Source organism: Neofelis nebulosa, chromosome 2, assembly GCF_028018385.1.
Source record: "Neofelis nebulosa isolate mNeoNeb1 chromosome 2, mNeoNeb1.pri, whole genome shotgun sequence".
In the NCBI taxonomy this organism is placed as follows: domain Eukaryota; kingdom Metazoa; phylum Chordata; class Mammalia; order Carnivora; family Felidae; genus Neofelis; species Neofelis nebulosa.
This window is the reverse complement of record NC_080783.1, coordinates 26,949,064-26,972,077: the sequence shown is the minus strand read 5'-3', so window position 1 is coordinate 26,972,077 and position 23,014 is coordinate 26,949,064. Positions and strand designations below refer to the sequence as shown.

At 35.1% G+C, this 23,014-nt stretch overlaps 1 protein-coding gene across 13 annotated transcripts in view; it reads left to right on the top strand.

Moving 5' to 3' along the window:
* Positions 1 to 23,014, top strand: part of UNC80 (unc-80 homolog, NALCN channel complex subunit) — a 232,703-nt gene that overhangs the window by 76,856 nt on the left and 132,833 nt on the right. For 8 of the 13 annotated variants that reach the window (XM_058706399.1, XM_058706379.1, XM_058706432.1 and 5 more), the window contains 3 exons: positions 877 to 1,049; positions 18,509 to 18,721; positions 22,273 to 22,444. In XM_058706399.1, the coding sequence (XP_058562382.1) occupies positions 877 to 1,049; positions 18,509 to 18,721; positions 22,273 to 22,444 (558 nt within the window). The remainder of the gene's footprint in view (positions 1 to 876; positions 1,050 to 18,508; positions 18,722 to 22,272; positions 22,445 to 23,014) is intronic. The other 5 variants (XM_058706453.1, XM_058706423.1, XM_058706414.1 and 2 more) reach the window with 1 other exon arrangement.

Genomic DNA, 23,014 nt, shown 5'->3' with positions numbered 1-23,014 from the left:
TGGATAAAACTAATGAAAAACAATACTTTGTATCACCTTTTTCTTAATGTATGATCCTTAGACTTTCTGTGGTCAATAAATCATGTGGAGTGTTTGTTAAAATATGCACATCCCCCCAGACATGGCATCAAAATTTCTAGTGATGAGACCTGATATTCTGTATTTAATAAGCTCTAGACTGATTCTTATTCATGGGCAGCTTAATTATGGAAAAATAAGTGTGGGGAGGGATCGGTGGTTCCCAAATCTCTGGTCACAGTGCTGGGTCAAGCTGGCTGCCTCATTATGTTCTGAGAGGCTTACAAAGCACAAATTCCTACACTCCACTTCTAAAAATTCTGATTCTGAAAGTCTGGATGAGATTCAGGATCTTACTAGGTAATTTTGATATACAGCCAGGTTTAGAAATCCTGGAATTAAATGACCAACATCTAAGATTCTTTACAACTCCAAAAGTCAGTGATTCTTTGTATTATTACTGAGCTATCAATATCCTGTCCTTGATAATAGATTTAAAATTGCACAGTACTTGCATCGTCCATAAAATAGAAGTTAGTTGTCGATTACAAGAAGAATCATTTTAAATATACTAAGGTTTCTTGCTAGTATTAGAGAAGAGACCTGGTAGCAAAATGATCAGATCCTATATTCATGTAAAACTCTGCACATGCATATGCTATGTGTCACCAGATTCCCAAAAGCCATGGTACATCTAAATCAGGCATTAGGATGGAAAGGAAGGAGGTGGAGTCAGGGAGAAAGTTTTCAGGCCAACTCTACAGAAAACATAGTGTTATAACTTTGAAGCTCTTTTTCAATCTATGACCCATTATACTCTCTCTCCTTCATTCCTCCACCATGGGAAAACCCCTACAGGTTGCCACAGTTTTGATGACCATCTGTCTTCCAACCAAGATGGTGGAAAAAGCAAAAACGTGGTGAATCTTGGAGCAATCCGACAAGGCATGAAGCGCTTTCAATTTCTGTTAAACTGCTGTGAGCCAGGGACAATACCTGATGCATCCATCCTGGCAGCTGCTTTGGATCTTGTAAGTTGTTAGAAGAATTTGCCCACTCTATCTCCCATTACAATTAATACTGCTAATGGAGGAAAGCATGAGTCCCTAATCTTAACCCTATCTGTGGAGTTATTTTTTTTTAATTAATGCTTTATAGTTTTCAGAGGACAGGTCTTTCAAAACCTCCTTGCTTAAGCTTATTTATAGGTATTTTATTATTTTGCATACAATTATAAATGGGATTGTTTTCTTAGTTTCCCTTTCTGCTACTTCATTATTAGTGCATAGAAGTGCAACAGATTTCCATATATTAAATTTGTATCCTGTGACTTTACTGAATTTATTTATCAGTTCTAGTAGATTTTTGGTGAGTCTTTAGGGTTTTCTATATATAGCGTTATGTCATCTGCAAATAGTAAAAAGTTTACTTCTTTCTCCAATTCGGATGCTTTCTATTTCTTTTTCTTGTCTGATTGCTATGTCTAGGACTTTCAATACTATGTTGAATGAAAATGACAGTGGACATTCTCGTCTTGTTCCTAATCTTAGAGGAAAAGCTCAGTTTTTCACCATTGAGTATGATGTCAGCTGTGGGTGTTTTGTGTATGGCCTTTATGCTGTTGAGGAATGTTCCCACTAAACCAACTTTGTTGAGAGTTTTTTTCAAGAATGAATGTTGTACTTTGTCAAATGCTTTTTCTACATTTATTGAGATGATCGTATAGTTTTTGTGGGTTTATTTTTTTGTTTGCTTTTCTCAGCACTAATGGCAAAAAAAGGAAGAAAGGTGGTGAGATGAAAAAAAGAAAAGGACAAATTTTAATAAATATGCACTGGGAAGTAGACTGTATAGCATTATGATTAAAAGGATATGAGGGCTTTAGAATCTGACTACCTGGATCAAAATCACTCTAACATTTACCAGACGAACTTCTGTAAAATGAAAGAATAATAATAACATACCTACCTCCTCAGGCTAGTGTGAGGATTAAATGAGGCATTAAATAGAAAGCCTTCATCACAGTGCCTGGTAAGATAACTGTTCAATAAAGTAGGTCATTATTATTATTTTGTTATTATTAGTTTTAGGTTTGTCATGTATTAGTACTTAAACATCTCTGAGACGTTGTTTAATTGTCTATCAATTGGAGGAAAGATATGAAGGATCAATTTAAATTAATTGTGCGGAAGTGCTTTGAACTTCATGGTATTATATACAAAGGCAAGGGTTTAAGGAATATAAAGTGAATCTTCTTTAGAAAGGGCTTCTGTCAGGTAAACTAGGCCCAGATATGAGTTTTGAACTCAGTCTCTCAATTTCCTTTATTTATCTCTGGTTTGATAAATTCTTCATACACTGCGTAAATTCTGGGTACTCAATACCAGATAAGCATCAACAGTAAAAGTCTTTTATTTTCTCTTTTAAACAATACAAACTAAAATAGACTGTTTTTAAAACAAAAAGCTTTAAGCCTGCCTATAAATGATCTGTTTTCCAGATTTTGTAGCACATGAATAACTGATCATTGGCCACCCATATTTTACCTTTGAAAATAACCCAAATATAATCATGTAATTTATGACATTTTTTTGGTGACATTTGCAGCTTTTGCTCTCAGGATAGTGACTAGCAAGAGAGGTGGTTTCATTTAAGCCTGAAACACAAATACCACTGTAATCACCCAAAATGATTACTTGTATAAGATTTTTCAGTCAGTTCCCCATTCCCAGATATTGGCCATTGTGAATATTTATATATTCCAAAATGTTCAATGTGTATTGATGTCTGCTTTGGTGACTATTAAATGTGAAGAATCATGAGCCTCCAGGAGAGCTGAGGCTGGTGACAATTAATCAAAAACAAGGTGCCTGTCTAAAGCAAGAGTTTGACAAGGCAAGGAACCAATCCCTTGTTTTTTAAGTGGGAGAATGGTAACTAGCCTGTCACCCCTTTGAGTTGCGCAATGATGTTTTTTAATCACTATTGACCTATTCCAAAAGGAGCAGATTAAAATAAACAAATGTGACAAATTCATAAGAAAAGGACAAACAATGGAACATTCACATAAGGAGTAAGTATATGAACAGCCAGTTCATCAAAAATATTAACACCCAATTAAGTATGTTCCATCTTATTTGCACTTAAGAAGTGCTCATTAACGGGTCCATAAATTCCTATATTCTAACCATCAAATGATTAGAAAGTGTTGACAGGGAATAAAATGTCAGACACCACTACATGATGTTGGTTAGTGGTGGAAGCAGCAGGATTTGATTAAGAATAGAAGGAAGTCAGAATAACAGGGTAATAATGAGATGGTGGTAATGGGGAGTGGAGCACTCCTTGGCCCCTCCCTGCATAGTAAATAATTTTAAAGTGGATATTTTCACAGAGGAGGGGCAGTTCTCTGCATATTAATTATATCAAGTGGCATGAGTGGTGGAATTAAAAAGTGGCTTAAAAGATATGGCCCAATGTGGCTTAAAAGATACTCATCATATAATTAATTAATTCTACCAATATCTATTGAGAGCTTCCCATGTACCAAGCATGATGCTAGCTGTTAATAATGATGCAACAAAACAACTTCTTTTGAACCTTTCTTACTGAAGATTGTATTTGCCTAGTGATCTGTTTTCCAGCCTTCTTACTGTACAGCATTCTAGGGTAGATAAACTAATGAGTAACATTTATTGTGTGCCTACTGTTTCCAAATGAAAAAAAGACTGAAGCTCAGAAAGACCAACTAACAGTCCAGGACTACACAGCTAGCAAAGGATAGAGCCAGATTAGACCTCTGTGTGTCTTTAAAGACTGTATTTTGGTTGTCTCATTAAAAAATTATGTGAGATAACTATAGGAACTTATTTTAAAACATGCAAAAGTAATAAATTCTGTATTTTATACATGATAAATGAAAGTAAGAAAGTAAAGATGACAGAAGTTAGTTGAACTCACAGTAACAATTAGGCGTTAGCACTTTACAGGTAGGTGGTTTAAGCTGTAATGTTCCAAAGGTACCGTCATGTCTATTTTCGTGTCAATCTTAAAGTCATAGCTACTTTGGGAGATTTTTAGACAAGATGGGGGATCAAATTTCTCAAGCAACTGCCTAATGAGATTATGGAAAATGATAATAACAAATCATATTATTTCAAATTTTTGAAAAACTGGTAGAAAGATGATATAGACACAGCTGTCCATACAACTTGGAAAATGATGGCATGATAACATTTAAACAGCTATTATGAATTTTAATGGTCCAAAAGCATTTGAATCCTTTAAAAAGTTTCCTTTACACATGAATACATGATGAACTCATAATCAGAAAATATAGGAGTTTTTCTTTAAAGATTCATACCACATATTCACTCTCTAAACCAGTATTTCTTTTTTTTAAGATGTTTATTCATTTTTGAGAGAGAAGAAGACAGAGCATGAGTAGGAAAGAGGCAGAGAGAAAGGGAGAGACAGACTCTGAAGCAGGCTCCAGGCTCTGAGCTGTCAGCACAAAGCCCTGAACTCACAAACCATGAGATCATGACCTGAGCCAAAGTTGTAACGGACTGAGCCACCCAGGGGCTCCACTAAACCAGTGATTCTTAATATTTTGGAGACATAGACTCTTTTAGAATTGGATTAAAGCTCTGGAAATTTTCCCAAGAGAAGTGCACTTGTAGACAAAATTTAACAAATAATATTAGAAGCTTTACGGACTCCCTGCAAAACCCATCCATGAAAACAAAACTATTAAGAATTAAATCTCAATTAATGCATTATTACTGGCAAATGAAACATTTTAGTCAAGTAATTGGACTGATTACTTTTATTAACAATTATCGGTGTTATGAAAACAGAATAATTGCTTCCTATATGTAATACTTAGGAATTGTATAAGATATGTGGGCATGGGAGAAATATGAGGCTTGTCACAAAGAGAGCATTTAAAGATTTGAAAAATAATCCCAATAGAACAAATGAATACTGGTTTCTGAACGTAGATTATTTTAAGAGGAATACTGATCAATACTTTGATAATCAAGTCTCTTTGGTGTTGACATTTCATCCCCTCCTACCAAATGGTTTCATACCTATTTGATTTCCAACTGCTATAATGCTTAGTTTTCAAGGAGATGAGGTTACAGGGGTTTCCAGATACAAGTACACTCTTCTCCTGCCTGTAGCTTGACTCCTACCCCTAAGTTGGGCTGAATCCCACTGGAAACTTAAAATTTATTTTACTTCCCCAAAATATGGCTATTGCCGGATAGTTACCAGACCACTAGATTCTCTTTTCTTCCTTTCCTTTGGAACCTACTCTGGCCCTGCTTGACCTTCTCAATCTCATAAATCTCATGGTAAGAAATAAAATAAAGGGGTTTGATGTTTATAAGCAGTGTCTTTGAGCCTCAAAGAAAAGTAGCATTTTCTGATCATTGTAGATGTCCAGTGATGGGGTAGCTCCACTGAGAAGTGATCAGTTCTTTGTCACTAGACTGGATTCATTGGGGCCACTGTACAGAGGGGCCACAAGAAGTGGGTGGTTTGTATGATTCCCTTTCATACCTGAGTCTGTGATTCGAGGTCAAGGCCAAGGAGTATACAGAGGTCAGAGGTGACAATTCCAGATATCAGAATCAGTAAAGGTTTAAAGGAGTGTGGTAGTCTCCATTATCAGACAAAGAATCTAGGTAGAGCTCATTGAATAAAAGGGAGAGGTAATGATGGTGGCAGTAGTGGATAACCATAGTAACATTTTCATTATACTTGATAGTTTATAAAGCACTTTCACATTTATTACCTTGTTCACATGAGAGGAAAGGAACCAGCTCAGGGAACAGTCCCCAACTAAGGGCACAACTTAAATCCAGTTTCTCAAGTACGGAAAAGTGAAGGAACGGATCACTGATGAATTGTGACAAGCATCCTGAGGAAGGGGAACAGAGCTGTGTGTCCTGTGTGCTTGACTCAAGGTAGCCTTCAGTATTTACTGTCATTTGCCCACGTATGACAACTGCATACCTGTTCATCTGGGTTGAGAGTTTCTTGGAATTACTCTTTCACAAATGCCCTCCACTAAATGTATTTTCAGCTTTGTTTCCTCTGTATTTGGCTTCACTTAGTATCTGATTTCATCTTCCTCCTGGCTTTCAGAAATGTCTCACTGTTAAAATATGTCTTACATGTTTTACAATGCATTTGTGGTTTTTGTCATATAGGTATAATTGTGTGAATATGGATAGAAATTTCTATCAAGTAGAAAGATGAATATAGAAATATCTGTATTTCTACCATATAGAAATATGAATATAGAAACATAGAGAGAGATAGGTATAAATATAAATGACATAGATGGATAGATTGCTGATTGATAGATACATAGATGAGATCCAGATCCAGATACGGATATAGGCATACTTCTTGATTCTGCCATTTCATCACATAGGATTTGGGAGAGGAGGGAAAGACAAATGTGTTCATTTCATCATCACAATCCATTCCAACACTTTCTCCCTTCTCTCCTTTATTGTTTGCTTCTGTTGGATGTTGCATTTATTTTTAAGTGCAGCTTAAATACACTTTTTGCATTATGATGTAATTTTTATTTCAGATGTTTTCACTATTTTATTTCCTTAATCATAGATTGTAAATGTGACTTTTTCAAATTTGCAATTTTCTTCAGAATTAAAAAGTATCATTAAATGAAAGAAATGTTAGAGATGTCAACATTCCGACTCTTTCTGCAGGTTTGGTTTTAAACAATTCTCTTGTCATTATTGCTCTGACTACTCAACTTGGGGATAATTGGTTTAATTTTAAGTCCAGCACAGCTCTGCCTCACGCTCTTTCTTTTTAGTACAAATTTAATAGACACAACTGTAAAGCATTTTAGAAAAGACATGTTTTAGAAAAACCTCATTTGTCTCCAGGTTTATGTAATCTGCAAGCACAAAAATAGAAAAATTAAACAGTTCTAACGAAAGGCACTTCTGTCTGTTTTCTGTATAGTTCAGATGAAATATTGTGTCCTTTTTTAGTCAGTTAAATATATAACATGAACAGACATAGTGATCTCTAATTTATTAGCATGAATAACACTAGTAATAATGTCTTTTGCTTTAGGAGAAATTCCAAGAAGGCAAGAAAGTCAGTGATATTATAAAATTCTCTCTGGTCTGGGATGGAGAAAACCTAATTCTTGGTAAATTACATAGCCTTATAAATAGATAGCTTTAGGAACGGTTGTATAATTTTTTCTCCAACTGAGGCACTTTGGAGATTGAAAGGGGATGCTATCAAGAATTATACCAGTTAAGCAGAATAAACTGGAAGTCTTTGGGAGAAAACAAAACACTGGTTCCCATAGATATAGTCACACTTTCAGGTTCACTGCATCGAATTTGATCCACACAGGGCTTTCCATCATAAGACTACTTGGTGATCAATGCAGATTAGCTTCTTTCAGGGGAGTAGGAATATACATGCCTACGAGGAACTATCAAAGTGAAATCATATTGTGTTCTCTTTTGAATCATAAGAAAGGTTGAAACAATTCAGTAATAACCAAAACTAAATCATGAAATTATTCACTTGATTCTAGTGCTATTTCTATATTATTGAATTTTTAAAAAGATCCTAACTATGAAATGTAGCATAAAAGTAATGTATATCATAAACATGAAGAGTTGAAGGGGAAAAAAGTTTTAATGTCACATATCCACCACTACCTTAAAATAGGACATTTCCAGTTTTTTAAAGTTGCTTGGATTCCCTTCCCTAATCATATACCCCCTATCTCTCAGAAGACCCTGCTCTCTTGAACTTTATTTTATCTTTCCTGTGCTTTCTTTATTTTACCACATGCACTTGTATCTCTAGGAAATACATTGTTTCTTTTTGTTTTGTTTGCCTAGTTCTAAAATTCATTTAAGTTAAATTATACCATCCTCTTTTTGTTCCATGTTTCATTTGAGTTCACCTTTGTTGATGCTTTAGCATTAATACAATCACTTTCACTGGTGAATGATGTTTGTTTGAATATGTCAGTTTACATATCCATTCCATGTTAGATGGACATTTTTATTTTTTCAAAATTTTGACTATTTTGAACAATGCCTTCGTGAGTGTTACTGCATATGGGCCTTGATTTACAGTTTTCAAAATACATGCGTGGGTGGCATTACTGAATCATAATTTTACTATAGGATACCAAAGTGTATTTCAAAGTAGTTGCAGCAATTACTGGCAAAAAAAAAAAAGCTGCTGTTGCTCTGTGCTCTTGTCTTGTATTGTCCAACATTTTTATCTTTACCAGTCTGATGAATTAAAGTAACAACACTTTATATTTCAACCTAAAATCTGAAATGTCTTCTTATACCATTTACCATTCACGTTTCACTTTGGCAAAAGATCCCATGTGTTTATTTTCTATTTTTTGGAGGATTATTTAAATTTTGTTGAGGATTTTAAAAGGATGTAGGCATTGTCAATAAGAATCCATTTTCTGTTCCCTACTTTGTGGCTTATTTTCATTTTATTCCTTATACTAAATTTTAATAAAGAGAAAATTTTAATTTGATTCATTAAAATTTTCTTTATGGCTAGCAGTTTTTTTTAACAGATTTTTAAAGAAATTCCAAGGCAATAAATATATTCTTATTTTTTCTTATAAAAGTTTTAAAGTTTGCGTTACACACCGAAGTCCTTAGCTAGAACTTACCATGTGATTGGTATAAGATAGGAAATTGTTTTCTTAATCCTTTTTATCCACATGGAAAATAATTATCCTAGCATAATATATTACTAGTTCCTACTTTATTCTCTGATGTGCGGAGAATTCATTTCATTTATTGCTTTGAATTCATAGTATTATCTTAATTATGTGTCAGATTTCCATATATGCATGAGTGTAATTTTGAGGGTTTCTGTTTTTGTTTTTTGTTCTATTCCCCTTGTACCCTAAGTTAAATTACTCTGTTTTAATAGCTAGAACTTTTAATGTCACCTAAGCTATTTATGGCTCTTTGCTCTTCCGTGTGAGTTTTATAATTAGGTTGTCAGGTTTCATAAAAATACTTTGATTTATTCTTGGAATTATATCGAGTCCATAGATAAATATAGAGATAACTGAAATTCAAATTGAAATTCAGTTCTTAATTGGTTAGTCAAAAGTTCTACTTCCTTCTGAATGTAATTTTAATTTTTTTAGTAATTTGTCAATTTCACCTACATTTTCATGGGTTTTTTGGCATAAAATTTATCATAATATTTTCTTATTAGCTCTTAATCTTTGCAGTATCTGTAGTTATTCTATGTTTTTATTTCTAAAATTGTGGGGTTTTTCTTGTTTAGGCTTGCCAGATATTTGTCAATTTTATTAGTTTTTTTTTTTAATGGCCTTGTTGATTCTGTGTTATCTTTGTTCTCAAATTCATTACGTCCTGCTCTTTATTTTCTTCTTTTGTTTTGAATTCATTGTATTTTTTTTAGCTTATTGGCTGATTGCTGAGCTAATAATTTCACTTTTCCTTTTCAAAACTGATCATTTAGCTGTTAATTTCCCTCAAATACTACTTTAACTACACACCATAAATTTTGATAAGCTGTATTTTTGCTACAACTTATTTTTAAGTAATTTTTAATTTCTTTAATCTTTTTTTTTTTTGACCCATGGGCTATTTAGATGTGTATGTGTGTGTTTCAGTTTATAAATTCCAAGGTTTTATTAGGCATCCATTTGCTATTGATTTGTAAGTTTGTTTTTGCATACTGATTCTTTAGAATTAATGGAGACTTGTTTTATGAACCAGAACATTATCAGTTTTCATAAATGTCCCATTTGTGGTTGAAAAGAATGTGCAGTCTCCAATTCTTAGGTGTAGTATTTTATATTCAAATCTCCATTCTTATTTACTTCTTACTGTTTGATATGTGGATTACTAAGTTGTGGGGTTTTTTTAATTTAAATTTTATGTTTTATTTTTAAAAATTTACATCCAAATTAGTTAGCATATAGTGCAACAATGATTTCAGGAGTAGATTCCTTAATGCCCCTCACCCATTTAGCCCAACCCCCTCCCACAACCCCTCCAGTAACCCTCAGTTTGTTCTCCATATTTATGAGTCTCTTCTGTTTTGTCCCCCTCCCTGTTTTGATATTATTTTTGTTTCCTTTCCCTTATGTTCATCTGTTTTGTCTCTTAAAGTCCTCATATGAGGGAAGTCATATGATTTTTGTCTTTCTCTGACTAATTTCACTTAGCATAATACCCTCTAGTTCCATCCACGTAGTTGCAAATGGCAAGATTTCATTCTTTTTGATTGCTGAGTAATATTCCATTGTGTATGTATACCACATCTTCTTTATCCATTCATCCATGGATGGACATTTGGGCTCTTTCCATACTTTGGCTATTGTTGATAGTGCTGCTATAAACATGGAGGTGCATGTGTCCCTTTGAAACAGCACACCTGTATCCCTTGGATAAATGCCTAGTAGTGCAATTGCTGGGTTGTAGGGTAGTTCTATTTTTAGTTTTTTGAGGAACCTCCCTACTATTTTCCAGAGTGGCTGCACCAGCTTGCACTGCCACCAACGATGCAAAAGAGATCCTCTTTCTCCGCATACTCGCCAACATCTGTTGTTGCCTGAGTTGTTAATGTTAGCCATACTGACAGGTGTAAGGTGGTATCTCATTGTGGTTTTGATTTGTATTTCCCTGATGATGAGTGATGTTGAGCATCTTTTCATGTGTCGGTTGGCCATCTGGATGTCTTCTTTGGAGAAGTGTCTATTCATGTCTTTTGCCCATTTCTTCACTGGATTATTTGTTTCTTGGGTGTTGAGTTTGATAAGTTCTGTATAGAGTTTGGATACTAAGTTGTGTTTAAATCTTCACACTGATGGCAAATTTGATGGCATTTATAGTTGTAGTTCTGACAATCTATATTTATTTAGTAGCAGTTTAGAAGTATGGCAAGTATCTAGTGCTATGAGCCTTTTATCACTAGCTAGTGACCCAGTTTATTTTTAGTAAGATAGATTTCTCTCTGATTCCAATACAGATGAAATCATTTTATTAGGTTAACATTGGCTTGGTATGTCCTTTTGCCAATAATTTACTTTCAACTTTTCTATATGTTTGTGTTTTAGGTATGATTCTCATAAAAAAATACACTGAATTTTTTATACTACTTTAACAACCTTTTCCCCTGGAAAATTTAGTACCTTTGCACAGATTAATGATTGCTGATATAGATTAACCTCACTTTTTTTTGCCTATTTATCACACATTTTCATTATTTCATTGTATATGTGTTCTTATTTCTATTTTATATCCTCTTTTAGATTGTGATGGATTTAGTTTTATTTCTATTGATTTGGTTTGGTTTGGTTTAGCTTTGTTTTACTTATTTTCCTTCACTAGATTGGAAATTATTGTATTCTGTTTTTATTTTTTAAAATTACATATTTCAATAAATGAAGTCTATAGTTAGTATGCATACTCTTCCCTCAAACAGTAAAATACTGTAGAGGATTTTAACCCCAACTATTGTTCAAGATTTAGTTCCAGCTTGTTTTTGTTTCAACATTGACAAAGCAGACAATATTTTTATTGATTTTCAGGAAAATTATTTTTGAATTTACCCAAAAGCTTAGCATATTCTCTGCTCCCCATTTCTCCTTGAATCTCATGCATTCTCCCTAGGATCCATGTTCTTCTGAAGGTGACCTTTCAGAAGTTTCTTTAGTGATGATCAATTGGCAGTAGCTCTCACAACTACAATTTACTTGAAAATGTCTTTATTTTGATCTCGTTCTTGAAAGATACTTTTGGGGCACCTGGGTGGCTCAGTCGGTGAAGCGCCCGACTTCGGCTCAGGTCATGATCTCGCGGTCTGTGGGTTCAAGCCCCGCATCGGGCTCTGTGCTGATCGCTCAGAGCCTGGAGCCTGTTTCAGATTCTGTGTCTCCCTCTTTCTCTGACCCTCCCCTGTTCATGCTCTGTCTCTCTCTGTCTCAAAAATAAATAAACATTAAAAAAAAATGAAGATACTTTTGCTGGAATTATAATTACAAGCTAACATTTTCTTTCTGTACCTCAAAGTTCTTATCCCATTCTTTTCTGACTTTATCAACATTCATTTATAGTAATATGCATAATCTAATCTGTCTCCCTTAATTGCTTTTAACACTTTCTTTTTATTGTTGATATTTTGCAGTTTCACTAAGATGTTTCTGGCTCATTTTTCTTACTTTAGGTTCATAAAGCCCCTGAATCATGTACTTGGCATATTATATATGTTCTGCAAATTGTTCAATTATTATCTCTTCAAAACTTCTATCTTTCACATTTTATCTAATCTTTAGTTCTATGAATTAAAAAGGTATATGATAGATCTTATTGTTTTATCCTCTGTTTTTGACAATTTCTCTTTCATATTTTTCATTTCTTTGTTTCTTTCAATCTATATCCTGAGTACATTGCTGAGATATGTCTTCCATTTCACATTTTCTCTTTTCAACTTTGTCTAATCCCATGGTTCTAAGCCGCAAGAAATTTTACCCAACAAGGGACACTTGACAATGTCTGGAAGAATTTTTTATTGTCACAACCTGGTGGTTGCTACTCGAATCTCGTGGGTAGATAACAAAAATGCTGACAAACATCTCCTAATACATAGTGCACCCTCCGTAAAGAAAGAATTATCTGGCCCAAATGGTGATAGTGCTAAAGTTGAGAACACTTGATCTAATCTGTCTTTTAATCTATACATTGAGTTTGAAATTTCGAGTACTACTTTTTATTTGTAGAAGTTTTATTTGATCCTTGTTTTAAAACTACCAGGTCAACTTTGATAACCTATTTCTTCATCATACATTTCAATATCCACATTAATCTTTAGATGTATCTGATACCGTACAATTCCAATAACTCCTGTCTTTGTGAGTTTGATTCTATACTTTGTTGTTTCTGCTCCTACTCACGGTAGATTTTTAAATGTATTTGTTATGTGAACTGAACTTCTTGAGATTTTATCTGTGAGAATTCTTTAAGACCTGTATTAAAAGCAGTGTTATTTAGCAGATCAGCAATATCAGCATCATCTGTGCACATGTTTGAAATGCAAATTTTCAGGCCCTCAATATATCTCCTGAATCAGAATGTTTGGGATGGGACCAAAAAAATCTATTTTTGTCTATATTCCCCAGTGACTCTTATTCACACTTAAGTCTGAAGATTTGAGAAGTACTGATGTAAAATATTCCTCCAGAGAGGATTTCCATTTCCTTTCTCAGGCATGGAAGCAGCACTAACCTAAGATTATTTTTAAATGATATTTTTAGTGGTCAAGGAGCATGGAAGTCATACCCATTCTAGTCCAAACTTATACAAAAACGTGGGATTTTGATTAGGAGTTCTCATAAAAGAATCTTTTTTGTTTTGTTTTTTGTTTGTTGATTTGTTTATTTCTGTTTTACCCAGAGCCAGAGCCAAGTCTTTTCAGGCAAACCTACTTCTGCGGGGTAGATCTTTTTCTTATTCATTCACTGAACATAAGTCACACCTGGGATCTTGGCTTTATGTAGGAATGAATGAACTGACCTCCCACTCTGCTTGGGCCCAGACATTTAACTCATGGCCCATTGAAAACCCAGGGTCTGGCCTCTCCACAGTCAGTAGAAACCTTCAGGGTAATTATTCCTATGCTTGCTCTCACCCCTCTCTTTCCCCCACCCAAAATAATACTTTCTTGTAATTTCTTCTCTCCAGCTGTCTATTATCTCATGTTAGAAACAAAAGAAAGACAAAATGAAAACTTTGGGGGATATTTTGTCCAGTGTTTTTAGAAGTCTAAACCAAAGGAAGTTTGTTTCTACACGTAATCCATCAGATTGTCAGAAACAGAAGACTTTATTTAGTTTTTATAATACCCAAAATTTTAGTGTGATATGAGTAACTGTTAAAATGACTAGCCATCTAGACCATGTACTAAAATATAATGCCTGCCTCTAGCCTGATAACCAAATGATTTCAGTTGCCCACAGCTACTGTGGAAATGAGCGGGGCAGAGACAGCCTGTCAGTTACTTAATGATCTCAGTCAGGCAGAGAATTCAATATAGGCTAAGTAATAAATACTGACTCACAAGCACATATCCTCTAGCAAACGAGGTTCCAATGCACATTAGGACCCACAATAACTGCTTATTCCCATTGGTTTTAAATAAATAGGTACCCTATGCCAGCAAGAGCTTTATATTTTATTGTAAGGCATAAAAATATTATGTAATTCCCCAGGGGCCAACATAAACTATTCAGTCTTTTAAAACAGTTAGTTCCTGTCCAGTGTTTTTTATATGAGTTTTCAGAATCAGTTAGGTTTCTTCTCACATAATAAGTTTAGATATAGTCCTTCAGGGAAAGAAATGTATTGCAATTATAACCTTCAATTAACCATCGTATCTTGGTAACAATATTTTCTAAGTCCCCAGGCAAAATAAAGCACAGCTGCTTGAATTAGTGTTCCAATTCTCTCCTTCACTTTCATAAAGGAAACATTCAATATACATAATGATCTTATAAAATGCAGGAAAAGTGACAAAGGAAGTCAAGGAGAAGCAGCCAACCCTTGAAGTTTTCTAGTCATAGAATGTTAGAGAAATCCGTGCTGCATAATGACATTCTTATGACATTTTGTAGCTCTAACTAAATAGCTTTGTAGTCATTGCAGAGAACACCTTATATAAGAGTGAACCATGTGAAATTGTTAGTATTCAACTATTTTTGACCTTCAAACTTATAAATTCCATAAGATTTCACTGAATATTTTAGGTTAATCTAATCTTCCCAGTTAAAATTGATTCCTGCCTTGTCTAGGACTATAAGGTTATGCAACAATTGAATTGAAGCCACTCTTTGGCATTACAAAACATAAAAAGGTAATCTAGCAGACATGCTAATAAGACAGAAATTTAAATATGCCTACTTTTCTTTCAGGACCACCAGTAAAAATTCTCTGTGGTATACCAATGGTATCAAATTTTGTTTAGATGTTCACTTTTGACTATGCTCTGATACTCTGTGGTTTTCATCCATGCAGCGTTCTTCTGATTCATTTTTCTCCATTTGTGCTGTTGTTCTGTGTGATGTGAGTCCATCCCTATCCATTCTGTCATGTCTCCATTTTTTGCTGCTTCTTCAGATTGCGCTGAAATGTAAGAGGTAAGCTCCATCAAAAAGAGGAAAAATTGACTCTTCTCTATGTCCAGGAAGAATTCTTTTTGTCCAAGGTATTCTAGAACTCTGCCCCTAAAATCAATACTTTCTAAACTATACTCTGAAAGGAATTTATAAGGAAAATAATTCCCTATAGCCACACCCCACCTAAAATGCCTTGAAAGCTCTTTCATACACGTTGTGAAGTCAGTACTTAATGCTAAGTATCTTCTACCAGGATGCACAGTAGAGTCCTTAGCTTTGTAGAGTCCTCAACAACTTCTTCAATTGTCTGTATAGTAAGATATATACTACAATACCCCCCAGAAAGTGGTATTATTCAGTGTCATCTTGACTATAGTATTTCAAGTCTGCTTTCATCCACCAGGTTGATGAGGATTATAATAAAAAGGCAATGTTTGAGTTACTCTATGTCCTCATCCCTTAATGCAGATAGTGACATTTCTAAAAGTTACCTACTTTTACAGTTAACATGGATCAAATTCATCAGATAATAATCAACCCTCCTTTTCATGTTGTGCTGTATAGTTAATGGGAATTATTTTCATAATGATCTCGATTCCATTTCCAAACTTTAGATTAGGATTTCCTAGGGCTGATAACTGGTATTATCTGAGTTTTATTATAACTAGTTTTTGTGCACAGAAAATCAAAATTGCTTTTCATTCCAAATGCCCTGAGCTTTCTAAGCTTTCTTCTGAATGAGGCAAGCCAATGTACATAGGAAAAACCACAAAGCACAATTTGGATTTTTCATTCATCTATTATTAATCTTTTCAGTGTCATCTAATAGTTAAGGGCAACAAAAAGATCCTCTGCCCCATACATTTGAGTTAGGCTAATTTTTGACCTTGGTAATTCTGTAGGAGCCAGGGTTTACAACATAATGCCACCCTAACAGTGGTTCTGTCTTCCTGTCATTAAGCAATGAATCCCATTGCTTTATATTGGGAATGTGTCAAAATTTGATGGGTTGACAACAAATTCACATGACTCACCTTGCCTTCCAGACTGCCATTTTTACAGACAGATGTTCAAGCCTTTAAATAAATTAAATTAAATTAATTAAATTAAAATAAATATTTAATACAAGAAAAGAGCATAGACGTTTAATCTGTATGTTATGGTACCCCAATACTGATAGGTTTAACGCAGAAAATCATTTGACCCTCTCAATCTCGTCTTTCTATTCCTGTGACCTACTACCAAATCTTGGCACCAATGCAGTGGATGATAGACTTTCATCATTAGTGTCCACTTTTTTTTAAATGATAGGTTCTCACCATTAATGTTCATCTGGTACTCTACCTTTTCACATAGGTTAACTTTGCATGTAGTAGTGATGCATCATATGCTTTGTGATATTAAGTTCCTACATAAATATATTTCTTATCAGAATTCTTGATGGCTTCCTTTAAGTTGTGGACAATGAGAAAATGCTTAAAGGGCTAACTTACTAGAATCATTCAGTGTGTTTGAGATACTGTGGTATTCAAAGAATGAAGTAACCAACTCTGCCTAAGAGGAGAGACATTAAGGAAGGCTTCTTAGAGGAAGTAACTAAACTTATTAGTAAAAGTGGGAATTTACAAGATGGGAAAAAGGCTTAACAGCTCCACAAATCATGGAAACAGCATGTGAAAAGGTGTAAGATGTCATAGTTAAGGGACTGTAACCTGTTCGATATAGTTAGACCATAGAGTACTTGATACAGAGATAGAAAGGGAGATGAACCAGATAACAAAGGTTGAGTATCTTTATTCGTGTTATGATTGAGATGGATGGAGCCTATAATAAATTTTAAATAGGAAAATGATATGATCATATATTTGTGTTTTAGAGAGTAACGTTACATGACTTTAATGCCCCATTTTAAAAAAAATGACTTTCTACACACATTCTAGAAATCATCTTTGTCAAGATTTATCTGTGTATATATTAAGACAATGCAGGTACCAAAGAGGAACTAGCAACAATTTGTACACTAGAAAGGCCTGGTATTGAATCCTGTGTTCACCTCTTCCCAGCTGTATGATCGTAGAAAAATTATGCCTCATTTTTAAAAACATTGAAATGAGGATATTATTTCTAGTCTAGAGGTTTGTTATTATTATTCAGAATGACAACTCATAAAAGCTAATCAACATGTAATTGATACTCTCTATATATTAGCCCCTATTTTAATATTGTGGATTAATGAATTATTAAGAATATTATTGTTTGAAATGTTGAAAAGCGTTGGTTACTAATCAGCTTATGGCTATTAGGTAACTCTGAGTTGATGGCCAGTATTGTGATGTATTTTTTTTAAACTGGCTCCAGTTAAGTGTACACATTGTTGATGTATGTACTTTTTGTTACCTGTTGACCTTCTATGGGAATGTTCCTTTATTTATTTATTTATTTAATTTATTTATTTTAGCTTGTGAAGATTTCAGTAGGTAGATGATCCTTACTAGTTTCTTGGTATTAACTGAAAGTTGTTTCTTCTTTTCTTTTTTTTTGAGCACATCTTGACATGACAAGATGGAACCATATTTCTGTTTTTTTGAAGAAATGCTCTGTTTTTCATTTATCAATTGAATAATTTCCTCTTTGTCAAACATTTTCAATTGAAACCATGCCCATTTAAGCAGAATTTTATCTGTTATTCATCACAAAGTAAGGGGGACAAAAGACTAACTCAACAAAATCTAATAAGCACTTCCTTTTCTTACTAGCTAAAATGCGCAGGAAGAGTTGTACTTCTTTGGAGTGTGTGGATGGTCATAGATAATATTATTGTTGGAACAAGATCACTATTGACTCCCTTGATTAACATAAGACTAGTTCTAGAAATTGAATATTTGTTTGCTTCGGGTTAAAATTTTAGGTTTAACAAAAGCTTCATATTAAAAAACTCCTTTGAACATTATCTCACTGTCCTATGCAAATCCCAGCTGCCTCTTAAATATGCAATGATAAAGTCATGAAATTACTTGAGATTCTTCAAAAGGGGAAAGCTAAACACAGAAATCTACTTAAAATGTCTAATTCTTCAGTATGCAAATTTGCCTTCAAGGATTCATTTTCCAGAATTCCCACTACTGTTAACCATGCTACTACCAGTCTGCAGTCTGGGAAATATGACTAACCTAAATCAAGACATGGAGACTAAAATAAACTAAGAGTACTTAGTAATTCCCTTTAAGGTCGACCTATTGCTCATTAATCCGACATCATTCTTTCCTCCACAACCATCCTCAGGAAGCTCCTGTGGTAGCCAGAGCAGCTCTGTTTCTGGAATGTGCCCGTTTTGTTCACCGCTGCAACCGCGGCAACTGGCCAGAGTGGATGAAAGGGCATCACGTGAATATCACGAAGAAAGGCCTTTCCAGGGGACGCTCTCCCATTGTGGGCAACAAACGGAACCAGAAGCTACAGTGGAATGCTGCCAAGCTCTTCTACCAATGGGGAGACGTGAGCTTACGATTTTCTTATATAAAAATTCCGGTGCTTGGGTGAAGTGAAGAAGTTCTATGTTGTTGTTTGTTTGTTTGTTTGTTTGGGAGACAATTTATTGAGTATCTGTTATGTACCATGCACTGAGAAAAACATCTTAGGGGAAGATAAACTTAATTCATTTAATGTTCTCAATAAATCTATGAAGTTAGACATTCTTTCCTGTCTCCTTCCTTGGTCCCCTGCCTCCTTCCCCCCTTAAATATAGACATTCCCAGAATTTATTATAGTTTTTTTCTGCATAACCTCCCCCAGGAGTACATTTATTCCTGTATTTTTAACTGTAACCTATATGCCAGTAGCATAGACTTCTCTATCCATAGCACTGTTCAGATCCCAGGCCAGCATTACCAACTGTACTCTGGAAGCATTCACTCAATACCCTGAAACACAATCTGACCAAAATAAAACTCTTCTTCCAAAATAAATACACCCTCATCTGCAACCTTTCCTGAACTTTCTATTCTTATAAATGGTAACACCATTTATCTAAGACGACAGGCTTTGAACATATTCCATCCTTCCTTCCCTTATTGATTCCATCTCTTCCATGTCACTGATGTCCTTTTAGGTCACATCTTTGTTCTTTTTCATCTGGATGGCTAAAATATTTTCTGATTTGGTCTTCTTCCCACAATCTCCCCTCATCTGACCCATCCTACACACTGCCAACAAAATGATCTCCAAATGGCAGAGCCCATCTGAAAGCAGAACATTCATACTTATCTCCCAGCTTCCAGATTTACCCTCTCTAATTCATTCTCCAAACTGCTCTCACAGTGATTAGGCTAAAATGCAAATCAGATTGTGTTTCTTACCAACTTACAATGCTTCAGTGGCCTTCCTTTTCCCTTGGGATAAAACCCAAATTGCTTAGCCTGACATCACTGCTCTCTCCACAGCCTTTATTCAAACTACAGCAAGATTATGGATGATGAAGTCAAATGACCTAATGTATCTAAAAGAACATTTATCTCAATCCTTTGTGTCTAACAGGTGTTCAGTAATAATAAGTTATTACATTAATTTCTGAAAGCAGGATACATGGTTTGTGCATTTCTAGGCAGTTAACACAGAGTCTCTCAAATGAGTAAGGGTTCTCCCCCATTCACACATTGCCTTTCATCACTCTTCAGAATACAAAATGAGGTTCAGCTTCAAGAACTATAGATCTAGGCCCAATCTACCCTCCCAACCTTCCTGCACATGTTTCTCTCTCACAAAATTGTGCTTCAGCCAAGTGGCTTACTTGTCAGTCTCTGAACAGATCCGTGCACTTCCTTGACAGATCTTTTGGAACTCCCTACCTGGAGTATCCACTCCTCTTCTTCTCCATTAGCCCAAACACCAATTCTTCAACATCTACAGCAATCTACAGAAAAGAGACACTGTATGATTCTCTGAACTGAATCTAATCTGTCCATCTCCTGAACTAATAAAATACTTTTTTGTCTCTTTCATCAGTTAATGTGTTATTTTGATGTGTTGTTGCCTCCCCGGAAGACTGTAAGCTCCTTGAGGGGAAAAGCAAAAGACAGATACCCTATGCTTGGATCTCAGACCACGGCTTGCTGAACAACCTTCAGCAAGTCTTTCAACCTCCCTCACCTTCCCAGTTGCCAAACAGTGACCCTTCTAGATGAAGGCTTGTAATCTACTAGGGCACATTCAGCAAAGATACTGGCATACTGTAACAATTTATTCAACTCTATGTTTTATTTACTACCTAACAAATTATTTCACTTAATAAATATTTGATGAAAAAAAAAAGGAACAAACCTATCCCTAAGGCATTTTTCTAGCCTTGGAAGAGACAAAGAGCTCTAAATTATTATCTAGACATTTAGTGTTATCCAAGGCAAGTTCATTTTCTGAGCAACTCTTTAAGCTTTCTGAATTGTGGATTTAACTTAAATTGTTTAGTGTCAACATCCTGGAAAGATCCATGTAGATTTTTCCCCCTTTGAATTTCACCATTAAGTTTGTTGGCTCCATTCCAGACTCATAATTGCATGTCTCCTTCTTTAGAGAGGATCTCCAAATAGTGGCATCAGGACAAGGTTTTTTGTTGAGGTAGTAGTTTTTATTTTTAATGTTTTTCTTTGCTTAAAACTTCTCAGGTTAGTGACTAAACTTTTAGGATGCCATGACACCTTTTTACAATGCTTTCCTTCTCATTGATATAGTTTTTGTTACTTGTTACTTAATTCCAGAGTTTAAGGAGAGCTTTTTCTTTCCAGATAGTCAAGACATTCAAACGACTTGCGTTTTTATTTAAAGAGTTTTGGACGTATCCTCATCAATTTCTAGTACTTTGTCTAATTTCTTGCATGCCCAGAATTTAGCAACCTTTCTGAATATTTGAAAGAAGTAATACCAGAAGGAAGAAGAAAATTAGTTGGAATTTATACCTACGAATGCATAGACTGTCAAACCCCAAGTTCAGTGCTCATTTTAGCTTTTGACTCTCCTTCCTAAGCACGTGTCTTTTATTGGACACAGTTTGTAATTGGAACATAAAAAGAATTAGATAGAGGGGCGCCTGGGTGGCGCAGTCGGTTAAGCGTCCGACTTCAGCCAGGTCACGATCTCGCGGTCCGTGAGTTCGAGCCCCGCGTCAGGCTCTGGGCTGATGGCTCGGAGCCTGGAGCCTGTTTCCGATTCTGTGTCTCCCTCTCTCTCTGCCCCTCCCCCGTTCATGCTCTGTCTCTCTCTGTCCCAAAAATAAATAAAAAACGTTGAAAAAAATTAAAAAAAAAAAGAATTAGATAGAGGTGGTGTATTTTGTCTCTTCTTGTGGAAAATTCCTTTTGGCAAATCAGACAATAGTGCATGATGATTCAGAAGAACAGATAGCAGGTATTGGTTCCATGTTGATGTTGGATACTCTACCAAAGGAATAGTTAGTGTCTCTTACTCATTCATAGACTATCATGGAGTGGGAGAACAAAGTCTATAAAAAAGACATTACTTTGTACATAATGCCAGATATAAATAAAATTGCTGTACTAGAATTCTTGCCAACCTCCAAACTCATTAGCATGGCAGTGACATTCTCATAAAATAGCATAATCAGAAGCACTCTGAGGAACTGAGAGTTCTTATTTTTTTACTACAACAAAATCCTCCATTAAAAACAACTTTGCACTCCCTTATATGAGACCTATGAAATAAATGTCCTTCAAGTAAGTGGAAATATATTCAGAAAAAAAAATTTGTATGAGAACACAAAGGTTTTGTTCCAGTTCCTACAAGTCTTCAGACTAAATGACCTTGGAGATAGTGTCAATGCCATCCACCCCTGGGTTTCCACATAAAGAAACGTGGTGAGTACAGCACATTGGCATATAGAGGAGGCTTATGTATCAGTGTCAATCTCTTTGTTTAATATGCCCTACTAGGTGATATATACCTTCCCATTAACAGTTGCTTATGGCCTCTGTAATGTGAAAGCCTATTTTTCAGTCTGACATGCTTTGTGCTGTTTCACTCTTTTTCTCCCATGCTAGGCAATTGGCATCCGGTTGAATGAGCTGTGCCATGGGGAAAGTGAAAGCCCCGCCAACCTTCTGGGTCTCATTTATGATGAGGAAACCAAGAGGAGACTGAGAAAGGAGGATGAGGAGGAAGACTTTTTAGATGACAGTAAGGAGACTCCCTTTACTACAAGAACCCCTGCTTGTAAGAATCTTTGCTTTAGGAGCACTTAATATTTCTCTTTCCTCTTTCATATTCTTACCACCTTCCCATGTCTCCCCACTGCTCCTTTTCCCTGATTCCCTGTGCATGGATGTAACGCATGTGCATAAAGCCACACAAAGAGAGGGCAAGAACCAAAAAGAGAAGACCGTAGACAGACACAAGGAGTTGCAGCCAATACAGAACATCCAATGCTTTGTAGTCTGTGACTCTTACTATTATACAAAGGTTAGTATTAGGCCTCTCTGAGAAAATATGGTTGTGGAAAATTACTGACCCAGAAGAGGTTCACTCAGGTTTTGCATTTTGTTATTGCTCTTGGAGATTTAAAAAAAAATGGACCAAATAAAATTGAACATGAAATGCTTCCAAAATCATTAAAATAGTGAATTATTTGATTATAGTTTTTAACATGAATTTTAAATATTAAACAATTCAGATTTTTAGAAGTGTGAATGTCTGCTGTACTGTACTTCTTTGCTAAAATTAGAAGTGAGTCCCACCATAGACAAAGAGATTCCTGTACACTCCTCTTCAACACCATTTTGTGCA